The sequence below is a fragment of the Cornus florida genome, unplaced genomic scaffold, assembly GCF_030987335.1.
Source record: "Cornus florida cultivar Cherokee Brave unplaced genomic scaffold, ASM3098733v1 CherokeeBrave_3.0.0_Hap2_Chr03, whole genome shotgun sequence".
Classification (NCBI taxonomy): Eukaryota; Viridiplantae; Streptophyta; class Magnoliopsida; order Cornales; family Cornaceae; genus Cornus; species Cornus florida.
This window is the reverse complement of record NW_026775573.1, coordinates 49,672,104-49,695,015: the sequence shown is the minus strand read 5'-3', so window position 1 is coordinate 49,695,015 and position 22,912 is coordinate 49,672,104. Positions and strand designations below refer to the sequence as shown.

Sequence of the window (22,912 nt, the reverse complement as noted above, 5' to 3'; positions counted from 1 at the left end):
AATTTTCAACTTGAACTGCAACTTCAATACTGATCTCAGATATATGCTTGTTTGAACTTTTCATGAGTTAAGCTTGAAATAATATTGTGCTTCTGGTAAATAGGACTGGGATAGGCAGAATCCAACCCAGATTGTCACAGAAATGTGTGGGTTTGTGACTATCCTTGCTGGAACCTTCCTTCTTCACAAAACAAAGGACATGGTTGACGGTATGCTTCTTTACTTTTCCTCGTATACTTTTTAAAGTCGGTCTGTGATTGAGCCCATTCACTGGCTCTCGGTCCTTGGCTCTTAAAAATGCTGCATTTGAATTGGGTTTTTTATTTTTATTTTGTTCTGTATCAAATATTTAGATTTTTCAATAATTAAAAAGAATTAGAAAAATATATAGTTTGTGTACGAAGATGATACCCTATCTAATTTTAGTTCATTCTTATTTCTCGGTAAAATATATGAATACTGTTGTTCAATAATGCAGGTTTATCTTCTTCCATGGCCTTGCGACTTTCCAAACACATGGAAGAGGAGGACGGTTTTGGTTCAGAAGGCATTCCTCTCAGGCGGCAGGACCAATTGTGATCCGCCATGATGTATTTTCTTTTGATTCCTACCATTTGCACAAACTCATGCGTCGTCTTTGGGGAGGGGACCTCACTAATGTCAACCTGTATTTTATCACAGATTTCGACCAACCCCCGTCATGTTCTTTTCTGGATACAGTTGGAAGGGATGAAATTTTTTTGGATTTCATTTGCAGCTTCAAATGGCCAAAATCTTTTACCTTATACAAGGGATAACTGCCAAATGTAATACTGCCCAAGTTGGTTATATAAATGAATCTTTTCTTCACTTTGCAAAGAACTTCCCCCAGCTACTCTGCCTTTTGGCATCAATGCGTGAAATTATTTGGTCATTTCCACGACCGGCAATTGGAAGAGTTGTCTGTGAATAACTCGTGTTTTTATGTCGTCAGATATTCTCCATTTCTGATTAGACCATCAAGATCAGCAAACTTGAGTCTTTTTTGGATTTGTTAGCAAGTTATCATAGAACGTGTTTGGTGGGTTATATATACGCACGCACGCACACACGAGTCCCTATCTTCACTAGTGCTGTACTAATTTTCTAAAACTGTTTTATGAAAAGTATTACCACTGATCGACACACTAATTATCTCCCCTTCAATATAACAATTTGCAAATTTTTTGGTTGGAAATTTCTGCTAACTTCCAACAAGTGATTTCTGCATACCTTTTGCCAACGACAGATTGCTCTGAACTTGAAAAGTTTGGTCTCCGATCAAACTTATGTCAAACCTGAATAGTCGATCCACATACTTTCATTAAATATATATATATATATATATATATAACTAAATAAAATTAAAGGCCAGATTTTAACTCAAGTAACTGTAAACTTCATAGTTCCACCCTTCAGGAATAAAAAATTACTTTTTTTTTTTTACCTGGTTAAATTAATAGAAAAGTTACTTTCTAAACTTAATTCAACTCATATCGAAGTCAATGTTCCGAAACATATCTTCACGCAATGCCGTCTCTAATTCGGACTCAAAAAGTTGTTTAAACTCTGAAAAATGACTCAAATTAAAAGTCAAATCCAAACCACCCCACCCCCACCTTCCTCACAAATTAGGGAGAAGGGGAGAACTTGAACATGAGTACACCCGCTCAAGGAATTGCGGCTCAAGAAACTGCGTGCTCTACCTAGGCTATTGGGTAATGCCTGAATCCAACCCATTTCTTGGCCTACTCTTCCCTATACTTTTCACCATGAAGGCACAGTGCTCAAATTTGACCATCAATAGTGGTAAAAGGTCAATTTGCTATGTATCAAAAGTCAGTCCATTTAACACCACGATATAGGGAACAGGTCCTTTGTCAAAAGAATATCATATCTAGTATCACAACAGAGGAAATGATCTTTGACATTTCATTTTGGCTTTGTACTTGAGAGAACTAAGATTTTAGTTACAACAATAATATCACCCCAGTACTTTTACTTGAGGATTTGATTCAGTTATACAACCAGCTGTGTAACATATGAATTTATGATCTACAAAATTCCTTCCGCATGCGGAAAAACATATATGTACCAAATCCCGGGATGTGTTGCTTTTGTTAGCATGAACTTCAAAAACAAGATGTAAAACCACGGTCAGTGTAGAGGGTACGATTCTTACTGTGTAGTTGTTGCTGTACCATCCTCTTTCTTCGCAATAATCTTCCTGCCAAAAAGACATACAAACATTGATTGGCAATAAAGTTGATACCGGCCAATTTTGGCCACATCAAAAATTGTGATCAAATCATTTGTTCCTCTCATCAAAACGAGAACAATATAAACAAGATATCTTCAAGGTCGTTAAATCTCTCTCTCACACACACACACACACGAATGGAGAAGAAATGGCATAAATAAAGTTTCAGGGAGCTAATGGATATCACACAATGCTTCAGCGAGCTAGTGTATATTCTAAATCTTTGTCACATTAAAACCTGAATCAAACAAAGCTTCAGGGAGCTAATGCATTAAAATCAAAAGGAAATATTATGATTCTTTTCATAACTGAGACCTACGAGATAACATTATGTAACATTTTGGTGGAGTACAAACTTCTCACAAACAAGTTATCTTCAAGGTCGTTAAATCTCACACACACAAACACACACACATTCAAATGGAGAAGAATCGGCATATACAAAGCTTCAGGGGCTAATGCATATCACACAAAGCTTCAGGGAGTTGATGTATATTATACATCTTTTTCAAATTAAAACCTGAATCAAACAAAGCTTCAGGCTGCTAATGCATTAAAATCAAAAGGAATATTATGATTCTTTTCATAACCGAGACCTATGAGATAACATTATGTAACATCTTGGTGGAGTACAAACTTCTCACAACCACCACTATGTTTGAAAATAAATTCTGTAATTCATAGAAACTACCATATCTCAGGATTATCTTTCTAGTATTCCATAGAAGACCTAAAAGACTAAAATTAGTTGGGCTCTTACTTGGGCATTTGCTTTAGAAGGCCAGAGACAGAGGCACAATGTGTCGACTTATTTTCGCATTTCTCGCAGCATGATTGAAGTGATTCAATGACTTTAATGCACCTACAACACCATTTGCAGACACCTACAACACCATAGAAGACCTAAAAGACTAAAATTAGTTGGGCTCTTACTTGGGCATTTGCTTTAGAAGGCCAGAGACAGAGGCACAATGTGTCGACTTATTTTCGCATTTCTCGCAGCATGATTGAAGTGATTCAATGACTTTAATGCACCTACAACACCATTTGCAGACAAACTTACAATTAAAATGTAAGAGATCAAAACTTATTAGGGTCACTAGATAGCAAAAAAGAGAGTAACTGCTCCTTGAGTATAAATTAGAAGCTAAGGAAAGGCAGTCACCAAAAATCTTAAAAGTAAATATTGTACCCGGTTCACTTCTTATGTTTAGATGAAGACCAGAGAAATGAATTTATAAAACTACGAAAAATCAAACATGAAAGTTTTGTGTGCATGCATGTTTAACAAACCATTAATTTATTGGAGTATAACATTTATCAAGTAATGCCGAACAGATCTCGGAATATTCCCAAATTTTAATATCTACCTTGTGGGCCTATAGATGCATGAATAATGATTGTTAGTAATATGGTTATTTTGTAATACTCAGGACAAGTGTTACATTCAGTCATTCTGTAATATTCAAGATGAGTGTTATATTGCTTATGAAAACCATTGAATTTTTTTGTCCATCCTTTTTTTATTCAAAAAAAAAAAAAATTAGAATTTCTTTGTCAGTTAAAAAGATTTATGCTACCATACCAGGTTCTTACCAAGAAGTTCCAAGGTCAGAGTGCAGTCAAACAGCAACAAAGTAGTTGCATAGGGCAAGAACTAAAGAAATCCTACAGCTCTTATAAAAGTTCTCCGCAGCTGAACCAAAGAGACTATTCTAAACTCAAATAAAAAAAATAATAAAAAAATACACCTACAATCAAGGAAAGTGGTCTTTCTGTCTTCTGTCACTAGAAACCAAAATCAAGATGCGGCGGCTATAACTTTTTTTTCCCTCTTTCTTCTTCTTCTTCTTCTCTTTTTTTTTTTGGTTTTTGTGTGAAAGGTATGCGGCTATCACTTTTCCTCAAACAACTCCTTTCACAAGTTTGTTAATCACAGCAACTAGCAAAAGGGATATTCTACTAGTACAACCCACTAAGAAATCACAGAAGTTAAAGGATGACCAGAATCCAATCAGCCAACAGCTCTCCAAGTTCTGTGTTGAAAGAAAATGACAAATTTTCTACTGTTTCTACCCCTTGGATAAGTTGGCTACTCAGAGTGCTAACCAGCAGAAACTGCTCCAATAAATTCCACAGTTTCTAGATCAGCACATCTGCCATGGTGCCACAACTGTTGGATAAAGTTAGCGACTTTCCCACATAACTGTCTTTTGAATAAGCTGTTAATAGGAACAGCAACAACAAGAAAACCAACCTGCATGGCCAACCATAATCTAGGCCACAAAAATGCTTCATAAAATGCACTCACAATCACCTATTTGGTTGGATGCTTGATTTGATGCAAAAGAACATGAATCAGAAATTTATAATTTATAGGCTGTCAACCATGAGGGTTTTCTTTTAAATGGTTCACATTTTTGGAGGTATTTGTAATCACCAACAACTCTTCGAAGGACTTGAAAGCAATTTACAACCACATAGCATGAGGTGTGGATCTGATCTGGGGAAAAGAGTTCAAAGATTGAACATTGGTTCTGGAAGATGTGTGACCCAAATTTGTTCTGGAAGGAGGTACCAGATACGACAATATATACACCAATCAATCATGCATGATATCTTAAGTTTCAATATAACTTGGCATGTATTATTACTATAAAAGAAAGGTGCCTAATGTATGAAGGGTGCAACAAAGGTGAACCCTAAAAATTAAATGTTACAAACTCTCAATAAAAAATTGAGTTCCGGAAATCCATTGAAGAATAGTAGAATAGAACACCAAGCCAATTGCAAATACCATACAGCCTTCTGAACACAAAAATTGAGCCTACACCATTTACGATTTCCCTTTGACACGATCCCAATAAAAAACATAACATGTTGATCACTGGAATAATTTTCACAAGGTTTCAACCTCCATTTTTCAAAAGCAACAATTTTAAAAAACTCACAGACTTGATGGCCTCAGTCAATTCTTAATTAGGTGAAAAGAAAATAAAATAATTTCATACCCCCACTCATCTACTATAAGTGTCATGGACGTTATTTGACTTTACATTATTTTTTTCAGTTGAGCACAGGGTTTTCTCATAGGAGCATGGAGTATTTAATAAGGGTTGATTGTGACTTTTGCAGTGGCATGGAAATGTGGAAGTTCTTGATGTTTCTTTCCTTAAACGATATTCAAGGATTTGAATCCAGAAATCTTTTATATCCATTTTATCAAATCGCCTCACCCTTGGATGGAATATTAATAAACCACATTTGAGACTCCCCCCCCCCCCCCCCCCTCTCTCTCTCTCTATATATATATATATATATATAAAATTTGTGTCTTTGCACCTTCTCAGTTAGGGTTCTATTTTGTGGAAGCTTCACAATATTGATAAAAATCCCACTTTTGAAAATTGTTATTAGTCAACAAATAGGACAGACATGAAAACATCAAAGGAAGTCAAAGCCACTCCTTTTTAAAAACAATCATAGAAATTCTATTTCCATTTTTCAGATACAACAATTTTTGAGAACTCAGTACTTTGATGGCCTCGATCATTCTTAATTAAGAACAAAGAGAGAGAAGAAAACTTTAACCCACTTCATATCTTGCATCACTGTCATTAACATTGCTTGACTTTAAATATTCTTCACTCGAGCACAGGGTTATTTTGCATGGATTGATTTGATAATATATTACAATAAAAAAACCAATAAATCTACATCAAAATTTTGTTAAGAGTTACCAATTCTAGTTTCAATAAAACCAAATACATTATATAATGAAGGCTTAAGCATAGAAAGTAATTGACAATTCTTTTTTTTCAAGAATCAAACAATCAATATTCCATTTCAACTACAAATTATACACCCTTATTTTCTAAATTATCCAAAATCAACTGACCAATTAAATATATATATATATATATATAGGCTTAAGCATAGAAAGTAATTGACAATTCTTTTTTTTCAAGAATCAAACAATCAATATTCCATTTCAACTACAAATTATACACCCTTATTTTCTAAATTATCCAAAATCAACTGAACAATTATATATATATATATATATATATATATATATATATATATATATATGAAGAACTAAAAGCTGAAACCCTAATCCTCTGTTTGATCTCTGAAACAAGGAGATGAGTGTTTTCAATATATGGAAATTAGTGAAGCGTGTTACATAAGATTTTAAATCTTCTGCTCTTTATTCCTACAATTTATCGGGAAGCAAACAGAGATTAAAGGAAACAGGAAACAAAAAATTAGACTTACCTCTGAGGGAGGAAGTTGTTTTTAGAGAGGCAAGCTTGAATGTCGCACGCCTCCTTCTTGCACGGCTCTTTGATCGGCGGAGGCATCCTCTCTCTCTATATATGTGCGTGTATGTATATACCCCCCCTCTCTCTATCTAAATTCTTCTTCTCAAAGTTGAGTGCTGTAGAGAAACGGAAGCCAAACCAGACATCAAGTTTCAAATGGTATGCGAACGCAGCTTCTCAAAGCCGCCGCGTTAGAATAATAATGGACCATGGAACAATTGGGCACTGTTTGGATGTCCAAATTTCGTGATTTGAAAGAAAAATGAGTTTAAATAAAAATTCTTCAAAAATTCAATTTTATATATATTAAATACGATTTAAAAAAAAACTCAAATAAGTATAAGTTTATGGAAATTACGTATAAGTGGTCTTAGCATAGTTATATTACCGGTACATGAACGTAGTTTGTGTATTTACGAGAACATGACTTAAAAGTCAAGGCACTTTATTTGACCCTTTAGTAAGTTTAAATTATATTTTTACCCCTAAAAGTTTACTTTACGCATGATTTACCAAATAACAACTTGTTCAAGACTTAGAATTTTGTCAAACAGCACTTAGGAGTTGCTATATAGCACTAGAATTGGGAGACACAATGCGTGGTCTACAAAGAAGAATCGAAGAACTTAGATCTAGAATTATATTAATACAAAATATTTTAGAAGCTAGATGGCAACGATTTTAGTTTATGAATAGACTCGACTTTAATAATTTAGATACTTCTATAAAACGACTCGGAGAAAATCTTGATTATATTAAAGAACAGTAGTACAAAATTCTAGTCCAAATAATTTAGATAACAAGATAATATTAGTCGCAATTAAAGATATCAATAGTGATATTAAAAATATTGCTGAAAATCAAAAAATAACCATAGACTATTTAAAATCCCTTAAAACCGATATCCAAAGGTTATTACAATAGTTTTATGAGCACTAATAGTCCTGATTATTTAACTGCGTTAGCTGAACTTTACAAAATTGACAAAGAACCCATAGGATTTATAAGTTTTAAAACAGACGTACAATTAACTAATATACATACTAAACAAAATAACTTTTTAATTCAGTTATTACTCCAGTTATCTGATAAAGTTAATAAACTTGAAGAGAAACTAGAAGTGATACAAGAAAGTATTCCCAGAGAATCTTCTAAAGAATTATCTGAATTATCAGAAAAAATAAAAGAAATAAAATTGTCAACCAATAACCAGTCATCTCCTGCAACAACCAAGCGTGTAAATTTACTACAACCTCAACCTCATAAGCAAATACCACAATGGCCATTATCCTTAGAAAAGCCAAAGAAATAATGAGAGTAGAAGATTTATATGATAATGAACATGATGCTAAAAAATATATAGAACAAGGAATGAAGAAGGTAAAAAAAAAAGTTAATCTTTATTCTAATAATTTATTAGACTTCCAGAGCAAGATATATAATCATTTTAGCCAAAGAAAAATAAGTACAGTTAACAATCAAGTTATTTTAGACCTTATAACATCCGAAGCATGTCAAGAATTAAATGATAATAATTTAGAACTCATGCATTTAGGCGTTATAATGATAGGATTAGTAGGATTAAACAGAACATAAATAAGAATTAGAGCACTTGTTTATATTTATGATGACCGATGATGGAATAACCATCAACAGGCACAAATAGCTAGCGCCGAAATAGATTTATCCGATAATGCAACAATAGTAGGATGTATTCCCAATTACACAATGACTACTAGAGAATTCAGTAAATATATTAAGATAGCTATATCTACAAAAGGATACAATATGACAGGACAATTTGAAAATTTATTAGTTAATACTTTATTTATGGGAAAGGCCGTTAATCAGTATAACTTAAAATTTAAAGCCCAATTTAGTGAAATAATTAAACCTTTTAGTAGCAAATATGTCCAGATGATAGAAGCTAGAAAAGTAAGTAGCATTACCCACGAAGGAACATAATGGAAATTACATAAACTTACTATTACCCCTAAAAAGATTCCCGAAAATAATATGATATATGTTTCAAATAGCGGAGAAACTAGCATAAGGTTTAGTAATTATAAAAGACAAGACAATTTAGTAGATGATACCCAAGAAGATTTTTTAACTACATTGATAGAAATAAAATCTCCTGAAGAAATAAATGCCCTTTATAATAGATTAGAAGATGAAATTCTAGATAAAATAATATACGATTTTGATAATTTAGAGTTAGAAACGTTGAAAGACAAGTATCCAGAACCTAAATACAAACTTATATAAAGTATTTACTTAGGGCAAGGAAATAATGATGATATTAAGAAAAATATTCTAAGTGTAGGATTTGAATCTTTCTATACAGCATCAGAGTTAAACACAGTAAAAGAAGAGTTAAATGTAATAGCTTATAGAGAAGGAAAATCACCAGAAGGATCAGACTCTCAGTCAATTGACCAAGAAATGAGTGACCAAAGAAAGACTAACGCCTCAGGTAGTAATACCATAAATGACGACTATATTACTGGACAAAGATTAAACCCTTCACGTGAAACTTATGTAGAAAATAAAAATATACCAGATATGTATACATGGACACAATATCGTAGAAATTATGAGAATGTACCAACACAACAAGCAGGTACAATATTAGACATAGTAAGGCACGATCCCCAAGATTGGGCAAAAGTAATTGAAAGTTGGGAACAAGATTGTATCCGGCAATCTATTTTGACCAATTTTGACAATGGAACTCAAGTCTTAACCTATTGTGAAACCTTATTAAGAGGAACCATTCATGACTGGTGGCAGGCTTATAAAGTAACTTATCCCAATGATTATGCCTTCTTACGAGATAATTTTACAATTCAAGGCTTTACCAGCCTAATTAAAAAGGTATTAGTTGGCGAAGATAGATTATTAGATGATACCTTAATAAAACAAAACAAAGCTTTACGTAATTTAGAATTATTGAAGATTTGTGATTTTAGATACATAAAAGATTACACCAATAAGTTTTTTGAGTATTTTGCAGCCACTGGTAAAACAGGTGATAAAACAATACTCGATAGGTATCTTCAGAAGTTACCCGGAAGCGTAGGAACTAAAATATGGAAAAAATGGTTAGAAAATCCTAGACGCGATACGCTAACCATAGGAGATAGAGTTAATCATGTGTATAACATGTTAAAAACAGAATGTAGACAACGTAAAGAATCCAAAAAAATCAAAAAATAATTTTTTTATACTTGTAGACAAATAGATTTTCCACCCCAGTATGGTTGTATGCCTCAGAAAAATTATAATTATAATCGCAATAAACCTAAAAAATATAATCTACGTAAAAGTAAGACCTACAAGAACTTTCGTAATAAAAAACCTTATATCAAAACTAACCCTAGGCAATTTAGAAAGCGGCCTTGGTATAAAAAGCAAAAAATAAATAAAGATAAAAAGAATATTAAAGACAAAGATAATAAGGTAAATACTTTACCCACAAAAGAAAGACATTGCAAATGTTTTATTTGTGGAGATCCAGGACACATTAGACCAAATTGCCCTCATCGATACAAGCAGAATCCTATTAAAAGGATACAAGAAAAGATCAACATACTTGAAGATATTGAAGAACAGATAGAAGAATTATATGAACTAGAAAATATTTATGACTCTGATGATGATAATGAAAGTATATATAGTATCGAGAACTTAGATTGCAACTTTGAAAATGATGAAGACTTTGAACAAGGGCTTCATTCAATAGAAGATTTCATTTACACTATAAGTAATCCATCTTGTCAGTATAACTTAGTTAGTTTTCAATTTTCTTCTTATAATTGTAAACAGTGCAATACATCTATTAAAAAAGGTCATTACAGTGAAAACCATTGTAAAACTTTATTATGTTATAATTCCTATACAAAATATGAAGATAAGCAAGAGGATATTTTAGTCGAATCCATAAATTCAATATATAAACCATCTAGTCTAATTCAATTCCCAGTAACATTAGAATTTAGAGAAAAATTAGTTCAAACCTTAGCTATGCTTGATACTGGAGCATCCAAAAGTATAATTCAAAAACATTTAGCACCAGACAAAGACTTAGTAAAGTTAAACTATAATGTTAACATGAGCCAACATAATAATGAAAAACTTCTAATAACCCATTGTGTTCAAAACATTTCTATATTAATTAATAATGAAAAGTTTGTTTTACCTCAGACTTATGTAATTAATAATTTTCCTAGCACCTATGATTTTATCTTAGGATTAAATTTTATAACCTTACTCACCGGAGGATTTATGTATACCCCTACAGGTTTACAGTTTTTTAAGAAAGGAACCTTTATTCCATCTAGAGATCCTTATATTCCTCAAAAAGAAAAAGGAGCCATTACTTATGTTAATACTTTACCTATGACAGGAGAAACTACAAAAAATTTATTTGATGTATCCGAATTTTTAGAAGACGTTTCTGAAGCCTTAATGTTTCTTAGTCATCTAGATGAACCAAAATTTTTCCTTAATAATAAAGCTATATTAAAAAAACCCCAAACTAAACATTGATAATCTTATAAGACTAGCTAAAACCACAGAGATTCTAGGTGAAGATCCTCAGAAACACTGGTATAAAAATAAAATTGAAGCAAAATTAAATATAATAAATCCTTTTATAACTATAAAGACACAAGATAATCCTCATACCCTAGACGATCAAGAAGAATTCCAAAAACAATTTAAGGAACTGTTATTACTAAAAGTAATAAGAAAAAGTAATAGTAGACATAAGAGTTCAGCTTTTATGGTTAGAAATCATGCCGGAATAAAAAGAAGAAAAGTTCGTATGGTTATAAATTATAAAAGATTAAATGATAATACTTATGATGATAGTTATAAAATCCCTAATGATGTTTTAATAAATCGAATCCAAGATAGAAAATGGTTTTCTAAATTTAACTGTAAATCAGGATTTTGGCAAATCCGTATGGCTGATGAATCCATTGAATGGACAGCGTTCACATGTCCTGAAGGACATTATGAATGGTTTGTTATGCCTTTTGGATTAAAAAATGCGCCACAAGAATTTCAGCGCAAAATGGATACTATATTTAATAAACACTTAAAATTCTGTTGTGTTTATATCGACGACATCTTAGTCTTCAGTCAAACTAAAGAAGAGCATAGAAAACATCTTGAACTTATATTTAATGAGTTTATAACACAAGGACTCATTATAAGTAGTAAAAAGATGATATTAGAAAAATAAGATATTGAGTTTTTAGGTTTTTACATAAAGGATGGAAAAGTAGAATTACAATCTCATATTGTCAAAAAGATTTTAGACTTTCCTGATAAATTAGAAGAAACCAAGTTATTACAAGCATTTTTAGGATTATTAAACTATGGTCGCAATTTTATTCCAAAATTAGGACAATTAGTAGGACATTTGTATTCAAAATTAGGAAAACATGGTCAAAAAAATTTCAATACCCAAGACATAGAGTTAGTTAAGAAAATTAAATCTTTAGTCTCTCAATTAGAACCTTTACAACTTCCCCTTGAAAATAATTATAAAATAATTCAAACAGATGCATCAGCTCAAGGATGGGCATGCTTACTTCTTCAAAGACCTACAAAAGAGTCTTTTCGAGATGAAGAACAAATTTGTCGCCATGCTAGTAGAACTTTTAATAAAGCAAATCTATCTTACCTTCAACAGATCTAGAAATTTTAGGAGTGACTAACTTTATAGAAAAATTTCAGATATTTCTTGATAAAGAATTTCTTATAAGAACAGACTGCGATAACATAGTTAAATTTGCAAACAAAGCAAATCAACAAAGGATGTCTGCAAAACGATAGATTTTCTTTATTGACTGTATTACTGGAAGAGGTTTTAAACCCATATTTGAACATGTTAAAGGAAAAGACAATTATTTAGCAGATATTCTATCCCGTTTACTAATTGATTGTTAAATTTTGCAGGAATGGAAATCAAGATACTAGGCACTTCTATTCCTCTTTTGATTATCCAAAATCCAGCTCTACAGTTCCGTGCTAGACATAATCTTTTTCCTGACCAAAAACTTATTTTAGAGACTATTTGGTTTTCTAGAAAAAAACCCCGATAGAACCCTCGTCAGAAATCTAAACACTTTAAGTGAATATTTTGTATCATCTAATAAAGCATATCAGAATTTACAGCAAGAACATGATACGCTTATATCTCATTATAAAAAGTTAAATTTAACTTATAAAAAAAATGACAGCAAATCCCACAGAGCTAACTATTTCTGAGCAACGGGCTGATGAAGATGAAAATCTTCAAAAGGTTCAATTTCTACAGGTACAAACCAAGTATGCGAAGTTATTACCCATGTTTTCTCCCACATACAGAGAAATCCTAAGACAACAAGTTGAGCTCTTTCCTGAAGACATCAAAGAACTTATCCTTGAAGAAATTAAGTCAGATGGGCTCAAGGAATGGGTTGATATCCAAAATTACCTCAGAAACAATAGTCCACCCAAATGCCCGTTATAACTATTTTTTTTCCTACGATTTATACAGACAGGCAACCTTACACCTATGGCCATTATCTTGTTAAATGTAGACCCTATTTTCTTTATTCCTTTTGAAATAACTAGAAAAACCCTTTTTTCTACTAAAACAACCATTTGTTATTTAAGCAAGTTGTTAGAATTAGGAATGATCTACAGTGTCACCATACCAAAGGACACGCCCTTAGAATATCTAAATTCTTTATGTAATTTTCCCAACCGTTTAAACCAAGCCATTGCCTTCGAACGAAAACTAACCCAAAATTTCATGCCAGAAAGTCCAATTCTCCTTCAAATCCACAGTATTCCCCCAGAATGGGTAAAAGATGGAGCTATAATTCTGGGACAACATAGAATTTACATTTACTCTGATCCCACAGAAGTCAAAGTTCTTACCCGACACATTGATTTTGTAAATAACTTTCGTAATGAGATAGAACCAGCTACCTTTAACCATCTGGTATACTACAAAGCCTATCGTCAAATTAACCTAAGCTACAATCCTGGTTTCAGACTCTATGATTATAATATCAACATGGAAATTTTTGTTAAAGCAAGAATTCCTCATGTCCTTAAGTCTCCTCCAGAGATTGAGATATCCCCAGAAGTTGAAGAAATAATAAACGAAGAAAAAATGTTGTTGGAACAGTTCAATCTCGCCTACAGAAATGAAGAAACCCGCTCACCAGACAGTACTGATGAATACCTGGCTAGCAAGCATGCAAGAGCAAGAGTTGACAGTCCAACAGATAGCACTACCGATAGAAATTTGTCCAATATGCAAGAATTCTAGTGAAAAAACAAATTCTTCACAGTATACAGGAAAAAGCAGATCCACCGAAAGTAGATTCTTAACAACAAAAGTCGATATAATTCTCTAAAAGAAGACATCAATAGTTCAGCAGTAATTTTTATCATCTTATCTCTAACGCATCTTGAATCTCAACCATCCATGCAGCATCTTCAAGCTCAGGCGCCAATTCATCCATCTCTTCTGCTATAAAAGGAACCTCTCTACTCAAGTAACGATCATCGAGTTTTAGAGCAATCAAGTCTAGAACCATCTAGCATTTCTTCAATTTCTAGTGTGTTTCTTTTGTAACTTCTTTTAGTTTTCTTTATTCCAGAGTATTCTCTTTCTGTAAAATATTGTGTGAGCGAGTATCCATGTACAAACAATGTGTATCAATGTATATATTTCTTATGAAATAAATCATCCAGTTTGCTTTCATTCCAAGACTTTTCTTATCCCTATTTAGTTATTTAAAGTACTTTCGGGCAAAAGACTTCTGTCAACAAAAGATCAAATATATAGATTTTATTTAGCCAGACAGTGTAGATCCTAGAATTTTCTTGAATCCAACCAGTACAAGCAGCCTTAGTTTTAATTTAACAATTTCTTATGTGAGTTTACTCGAACTGTTGGCTTGTTGGCCCGTTCTTTGCCGGTGTTCAGGCGTTTCTACAGGGCGTTATCAGAGCTTTATCAGGTTCGGTAGTCATTTCTGTGATTTAATTGTTACTTTATTCCTATGTTATTTTGCTTGCTTCTATCTGGTTAGATCCAACTCAATTTTTGTATCAGAGCCTATATTGTTTCGTTAAATTTAATTTATATATAAGATCTTTTATCTAAAGAAGTCTCTAAGTCCATATTAATATATTGTGAAATTTTACTCTATTTCTAAAAGTATTCAAGGATCTTTTAGCAAGTATATTCCAAAATCTAAGGTCAATATAAAATAAAAGTATTGTTAGGGTCTCTTATAATAATATAAGTTGTTTTGTGGTTTAAAGTAAAAAAGTAAAGTCCATTTTAGAGAAATATTGTGTTGGTCAAACTAATAATTGAAACTTTAAAACCTTGTTTTCATTTTAAAGTAACATTTGGGCCTTAAGCCCATGTATTTATGAAAATCCCTAAGTTTATTGCCTTTGAAAAATGATAGTCTAACCCAACCCAACCCAAATCCTCAATTGTGGAAAAGTGGTGTGATCCATCATGTTAGTGAAATTCAAATATTATGATCTGAGTCCACTTAATAATATTTTTGTAGAATAAATCACTAACGAGATGAAACCCAAATTAAAAAGGATTTCATTATGTCCAGGACAGTTTAAAAGGTTTCACAATATTAATAATAATAATAATAATAATTAAATGGGATAATTACACGTAGATTGTCTAAATAAAATGACATTTATAGTTTCAAATATAACACAACCTCTCCTCTAGTTCAAGGAAGTTAGTGTTATTTTTAAAACTATAGGGCAGGTCCATATTATTTAGGCAATATGTAAATTGTAAGGGAGGTAAGTGTAATTATCCCTAAATAAATTGTTAGATTATATGTAATTCTAGGGTTTATTATATAAGCACACCTTATCTATCTACCATGGGGGTAAGTGCAAAAAACACCCCTGTATTTTAAAAAATGTGCAAATAACACCCCTGTTGTTCAAACATGACCCCTCTAGTTTCAAAAAGTTGCAAATAAGGGCTTCTGACCAAGAAAATTGACATGTGCCGTGCATGTGACCAAAAGTCAGCCTTTAATACCAAAACTATCTTTTTGCGTTACCCAAAATGCCCACAGGGGTTTTTTTTGCACACTTTTGAAAATACAAGGGGGTTTTTTGGAAACATGAAAATAAATTTTAAATTTTGCTATTCTTTCCTCCCTAAATAATTAATTTCTAAATATATAATATATATAATAACCAAACTAACCTTTACTCATTTTCTCTCTCATTTCTATATATAATATATATAATAACCTTATTTAATTAATTTTATTTCTATAAATACTCTGTATATAATACACATATTATATATATATATATATATATATATATATATTTTCTTTCTCTACGTTTTTTTTTTCCTTATTTGTATCAATTAATTTTCTTTCTATAAATAATCTATATATAATACACATTATATATATATATAATACTCATTATATTTATATTTCCCTCTTCTATTTATATTATATCCCTCATTTCTATATATTATACTCATATTTCTATATATATATATATATTTTTTTTTTCTTTCTTTACGTTTTTTCTTCTTATTTGTATTAATTAATTTTTTTTTTTTATAAATAATCTATATATAATACACATTTTAATATTCATTATATTTATATTTCTCTCTCCTATTTATATTATATCCTTCATTTCTATATAATACTCATATTTATGTATTTTATGCTTTTCTTTTCATATTTGTATTCTTTATTTATTTTCTTCTTTCAATATAATAAAAATTTTCTTTTCTTATTTTTATTCTTTATTTTTTTTCTCTCTCACTCTCTCTCTCTCTATTTAACTATTCAGCGGCGTCATCTCCACCGGCGGCATCGCCCTCTTCCACTAACGCCCACCCAATTCCCCCCCACCTCTGCCAAAATTCCGCCGTCGAGCTCAGTTCCATTGCCGCCAACCTCCACTGCTGCTGCCCCATACCTTGTAACTTCTTATTTTTGTTCTGACCCACAAAACCCTCCTCTAAAATGCCTCAATCAGAACGGCCAAACAGTCTTCATTGACGAAAACTCATACTTGGTCTGCAAAATCGAAGCGAAACATCCAAAAATCGAAACATACTACATTCAACTCACCACCAAAGTGAGTGATTTATACGACCTTCTCCACCACGCGAGAGAGCAAATTCGGAAGGAGTGTAGGCTCTTCTCGGATTGCAAATTGGGGATTATATTATACTTCCTAATCATTTGTACGAAGTGGGTTGGGATGTGATTTTGGTGGATGAGCAAAGTGGAAATTTTCAGGTCGTGCCGGGGTGGATGGCCTTGATATTCACTGCCGGCGGGCTAACGAGAAGCAAGTGAGGAAGCGGTAGAGGAAACACCCATGTGTTTGTGTAGGATGTGAATAAGGAGGTAGAGAGATTACTTTCTTAGAACAAGACTTTTTGTTTGTTTAAATTCAGTCAGGTGGGTTCTTCAATTGTATTCCCACGTAAGAAAATGTTTCAGTTTTGAAAAAGCATTGAATCAGTCCTTCAAATCCTGTTCTGGAAGACTGCCTTGGATGGATGGTTGAATATATGCTAGCAGTTTGCCTTAGAATTGGTATATGTGGAAATCTTTCTGACTTTGTTTGTGTTGGTTGTGATCTGTGTTTGGTTGGTTCTGATCTGAGGCTGTGGAGGTTGGGAAGAAAAAGTATAGCCCTATTTGTGTTTAATTACCCAAAACGATACCATTTACAATTTTATATACTATTAGTGTTTCATTACCCGAAACGACACCGTTTAGAATAGTGTCTATTTGGGTAATTTCAACTTCTAGCAATTTATTATTATTATTATTGTATAAAGAATATTGGGGGGCATTTTCATATATTTACATTTCCATCTAACAAGAACTCCTTATTTGCACAATTATAAAACTACAGGGGTGGCATTTGAACAATGACAAGGTCGCTTGTAATACGCCAAACTGAATGTAGTGAATGTGTGGTTCAAGAAAAACCTTTTATGTCAAATTTAAATTTATAAAAACCACTACTAACACCACTACTAACGTAGCAAGAGTGAGTAGGGATCGTCCCAAGGGATTATACGTGTTGGAATTTCAACTTCGACTCTAGCGTACCAAATGATTGCAAAAGAGAGTTGGGTTGGTTGATTACTTCTAGAAAAGAATTAATTAAAATGCAATAAAAATAAAACTAAGTAGAGATAGGGATTTAAAAGATGAGAAGGAAAGGTCTTGGGGTGTAGAGATCACCACCAAACAATACTATTCCAAACCATAATCAAGTGACTAATGAGGGAAATGAATGTGTTGCAACAATGTTGTGTGTGTAAAAGACATTCAATTGGTAAGGGTGACTCAACAAGTGCAAATTGTCTCAATCAACATGTGTGAGGCCACAATACATCTATTGGTAGAGGAATATATTGTCTAAACATCATGTGAAGAGAACAAAATATCAAATCAAGTCATTAAACCTTTCATTAAGCTCATAGTCCAAGCAATCCATAAGGGTGACTTAGTTAAACATGCATTATCTAAACATCATGTGAGAGGTACAAAATATCTATTGGGAGAGGAATAAATTGTCTAAACACGTGTGAAAGATACAACATATCATAACTAGTCATTAATCCTTCATTAAGCTCAAAATTCCATTACACCATAATATTAGAGCATATGCTTCTTGCATTCAAAAGCATGGAACATCAAACATCAAGAGTGGATTGTCCTCCCATCTAACATTACACTACAACTACACTACTAGCATGAAAATAAAGCTATCTAGACTAGGGGAGAGGCACAAACCATCAAGAATAGGCATAAACCATCAAATGAACCAAAATAGCATTCATTAAGCATATCATCTTGATAATCTCTAGATCTATAGCATCAATACACATAGACATGCATCAAAAACACTAAATCTAGAGATAAGCACATGAATATCCTACTCTAGCATACATAGACATATAGATAGAATAGAATAGTCAATTGGAAGCATTAAACCATACAAACCATGAAATAATCAAGATTTATATATACATGAATATCAAGATGTATCATACAACACTAATCCCTCAATAACACACAAGATTAGAGTATAGAAAGCATGCTTGGGGCTAACTCTAGAGCCAAGAGGATGTCTAGCCACTCATGGTAGTGATGATCCAACCCTCAAGGGCTAACTCCATGGCTGCTCCTTGTTGGTGAAGATCTCCTCCAATGGTGCTCTAGCTTCCCTCCTTCCTCCTCTCCAAGAATAGTCTCCAAGATGATTTTCAATGTGTGACAAGAGACTCTAGACTCTCCCCCAAAAAGTGTATCATATTCCTTATATAGGTAGGTCAAATACACCCTATGATGAGCTGTAGTCGTGCAAGGCATATTCTCCAATGATTGGGTGAAGGACGGAATAAATGAGCTGGACTTTAACTTTTTTCTTGCTGGAGGAAGTTCGATCGATCGAACCTTAACTTGGATCGATCGAAGATGGGTTCGATCGATCGAACTGCATCTTGGATCGATCGAAGTGGTCTGACCCCTCCGGATAAGGACAAGGCTGAGATATTTCGAAGATATTTATGGGGAAAAGGACAAAAGTTGTTGGTAGGCGTACAGTTGTGGATAAGATCAATCATTTGAATAGGACAAAATAGGGTTCGATCGATCAAAGGTTATGTTGGATCGATCGAACTTGTAATTTTAGCAAAGGCCAAGGTTGGATCTATCGAGAAGTACTGTGATCGATCATAGATGTTCGATCGATCGAACTCTAAGTTGGATCGATCGAACTTTTTAGCTGTACAACTTTGATTCCTTTTTGCTCCTTTCTTTCTCCACTTTGCTCCCTCCTTTGGTTTATCTCAGGATTGCTTCAATTAAGCTCTTATTTGGCTGAGTTAGCTCAATTTTGGGATTAGTGCCTGAAAATATAAATAACACGTAATAAGTCTAAAACGGCAAAGTAAGATAGATAAAGGTACTAGAATGCTTAAGCTTAACGGATTTAAATGCGCACTTTTCAGTGCTCATCACACCCCCAAACTTAAATATTGCTAGTCCCTAGCAATGAACTAAGAAGTAAAGGAATGAAATGAACAACTAAACAAGTATAAACTGGAAAACAAGTAAAATGATAACACCATTTTCGTAGGGAACACGATTGCATTTAGCATATGCAACAAGCCTTTTAAACCCCTAGGTTACCCCTAGTGGACGAGTAAAGTCTAGTGAGGGTTTCCAGAAATGGTACCGATAAACATTAAGCTCATTCTTTGTAAGAGGCACCAATATTGCAAACAAGCATTGGGAGAAAACTACCTCAAGTATGCAATTTTTCAACCGTTTTTAAGCAATCTCCCAAAATCTCAACATCAAACAAGCAAGCATGGTCCTCCACACATCAAGAAAATGATCATAAAAATCGAAACAAGTCTAGAATCCATGTGAGAGGTCCGGCATCAAGTGTGTTGCTATCTTAGCCAACTAGAGAAGTAATCACATCCTTACCCTCAAACTAGCATACAAATCTAGTCCCAATCATCAAGACAAAAAGTGGACCTTTTATTAAAGTTTTATTGTTCTAGGTGCGCTTATTCTTTTCAATCTATTTCTTTTTTTTTCTTTTTTTTTTTTAATTTTTTTTTTTTATTGAGGATCAAAGATGGAAATATTGTGCAATGTGTTGATCTCTTAAGCTTTCTAGAAGATTCATGTAGTGAGCGTTAGGTCAATGATTCCCAAACCAGATGGCTTTAGGGCATTAGGTGTTAAGACACCCCTACGGACTTACAAACTCAAATCAACTAGGCTACAAATCAAGACAACAACCATCTAATCATTTCCTACTTCTCACCTTTTGGGAGAAGTCCTCACTTTTATTGCTTTTGCAACTTTTTTTTTTTTTTTTTTTTAAATTCAATTATTAACCTAGAGTTTGGGCCCTCCACCTTTCGGCGCGAGAAGTTCACTGCTTAATGAGGCAAGAATCCCGGCTACTCAATGAAAAGGGGTTGTTATCCACCTTTATCAAGAATGAAAACTTTCAATGCACTACTAGCTCAATTGGGATATAACCAATTCAATAATCAACAAAGCATGTACCCCACAATTGAATGCTAGCATGCGCCGGTGCTAGTGTAGAATCCTAGAATGAATCTCAAAACAATCACAAAATCAGGATGATGTGGACTACAAATGCAAGCAAGATATCAATCTTTTGAAAAATTTACTCCTAAATGGCATCCTCAAGGCATAAAAGGAGTACTGGACTCTCAAGTCAAGCAATTTTTAAATTTTAAGCAATATAGTCCTCAAAAGATCAAAATCATAGCTAGAAATAGACTAAGTATAGAAATATCCCTCAAATACACAAGACATGCTCAAAATTTGAATTTTAAAGTAACACTGAAACATACACCAATACCCCCAAACTTAAACTGCACATTGTCCTCAATGTGTGAAGAGAACAAAGGAAAGAGTATACCAGTGCTTTAGACATGAATGATCGGGATAGAAGTATCCAAAGGGGTGGCATGGCCCCCCCAAACTTGGGATAAACTGTGGTCCTGAAAAGTTTGCACTCGGATAAACTCATTAGATAACGAGATAGGATAATCAGTGCACAGTGGACATGCAAGTGTAAAATGGGATAAATAGAGAATAGAGAGAGAGGTGTAAGAGTGGTCCTGAAAAATTGGGTAGCACTCTGTCACTGAAGTCACTGTGGTGTACCTGATGGAGTCAAACATACAAATATAAGATACTAAGAGACATCCATAATCAAAAAGCAATATATAGAGAATATAAAGTGCAGGTACATCAATAAAATAATAAAGCCGACAGACCGGCCGCAAAGTATAATACAGTAACAGTGACAGTATAATACAGATCCAGAATAAAAGAAATGAAAGCATAGAACAACTGGAAGTGGAGTCTCAGGAGGCCTGATCATGAAGATCTGCAGTGGCTGGAGGTGCAGGTGCGGGTGCAGGGAGTCGGCTGGAGAGATCGGCAAAGCAAGCCATGATATCCGCCCTGAAAGAGGTGAACTCAGCTCGGTGGGCAGTGATGTCGGCTTGCATGGCTGCTACGTCCTCCTCCAGTGTCTGCAAGCGTGCTCCGAATCCGGGAGTGGGAACTGGAGACTCAGGCAGAGATGCCTCTGAAGAAGATTCCCGAACTCGCTCTTGAGCAGCGGCTCGATCACTGGTATCATCGGCATCAGCATCATCTGCAGCATCGGCATACTCCTCCGCAGGTTGCTCCAGGTCAATGTCCATGTGATCGGCAGCCGGACCGACTGGTGCGTCGTCCGCTGCGATATCTGCTGCTGCTGAAGGTGCCGGCTGTGCTTGGGTTGCCTCATCCTCCTCTAGATCAGCTGCCGCCTCTACAGCTGGCTCCTGAAGACTCCGAATAAGAGCATTGTAGCTCTTATTCCAGTCGCTCCTCCTATAGAAGCTGGACCGTGCAAGGGGCTCCTCATCTGGGGGCACTCTGTAGCGCTGGTCAAGAAGGATCTGCGTGATGAGGTGTCCGAAGGGCAGGACCTTGGACCGCTTAGGGTCCTTCCTGGAAATGAAAGAATCATACAGCAACCTCATCACGCTCCAGATGAGGACTGGGATAAATACCCAGCAGCCCGTGTAAAAAGCGTAAAGAGCTGTCAAGTAGTCATGATGCCTCTGGATCTTGTGGCCCGCCATGTAAATGTTCTGGAAAAGAACTGTGTCAATGAACCAGAGGTCGTCAAGCAAGAAGGTCCTGGTGGCGAAGTCTAACCACCGGCATGATGGCCTGTTAAGGAGACAGCCATGTCAGAAAATGAAGGCCTATGCAGCCTCGGGTATGTCTCTGCAAGCTCAGGTGGACACCGGCAAGCACGGGCCAGAGTGTCAACTGTGATGACAATCTCGTGGCCGTTCAGTGTAGTGATCATCTCCGCGGTAGATCGTGGCGAGGGCCGGAGATGCTGAAAGAATAGTCGCACCAGTCGCGGGTATACAAGGCCGGTGACTGGGGCAAGGATGGCTGAGAGGCCCCGCTGCATGATATCCTGATAGCCAGACCGGGTCAGGATAGACTCGGAGAAGTACTCAGTATCGAAGTATGACTCCTGAGCCACGGTCATGGCTGCATATCTCGGCAGCAACTGGTCACGGCGCTGAGCCGGTAAAGGTGGCTGCAGTGATGGCATGGCGGCTGCATCTGCCTGATGGCGCACAGGAGAAGGTGATGGTGTGAAGGCTGAAGGA

At 34.4% G+C, this 22,912-nt stretch overlaps 2 protein-coding genes across 2 annotated transcripts in view; one reads left to right on the top strand and one right to left on the bottom strand.

Annotated features, from left to right (window-relative positions):
• LOC132300477 (probable magnesium transporter NIPA4) overlaps positions 1–913 on the top strand; it is a 30,217-nt gene extending 29,304 nt beyond the window's left edge. The window contains exons 8-9 of the mRNA XM_059797570.1: positions 104–209; positions 479–913. Coding sequence (XP_059653553.1) covers positions 104–209; positions 479–579 — 207 coding nt within the window. The 3' untranslated portion in view covers positions 580–913. The remainder of the gene's footprint in view (positions 1–103; positions 210–478) is intronic.
• Positions 914–1,929: 1,016 nt separating this feature from the next.
• LOC132300476 (uncharacterized) lies at positions 1,930–6,846 on the bottom strand. The gene is made up of 3 exons (XM_059797569.1): positions 6,557–6,846; positions 3,039–3,313; positions 1,930–2,245 (listed from the first exon to the last, which is right to left on the bottom strand). The coding sequence occupies exons 1-2, from the start codon at positions 6,640–6,642 to the stop codon at positions 3,208–3,210; spliced, it is 192 nt and encodes a 63-aa protein (XP_059653552.1). The 5' UTR covers positions 6,643–6,846; the 3' UTR covers positions 1,930–2,245; positions 3,039–3,207.
• Between the last annotated feature and the right edge of the window lie 16,066 nt (positions 6,847–22,912).

Excerpts from the sequence above, each read along its gene's own strand:
- LOC132300476 (XM_059797569.1), bottom strand. The coding sequence starts at position 6,642 with ATGCCTCCGCCGATCAAAGAGCCGTGCAAGAAGGAGGCGTGCGACATT. Across the intron at positions 3,314-6,556 it reads AACAACTTCCTCCCTCAGAG|GTGCATTAAAGTCATTGAAT; the intron begins GTAAGTCTAATT and ends ATGGTGTTGTAG.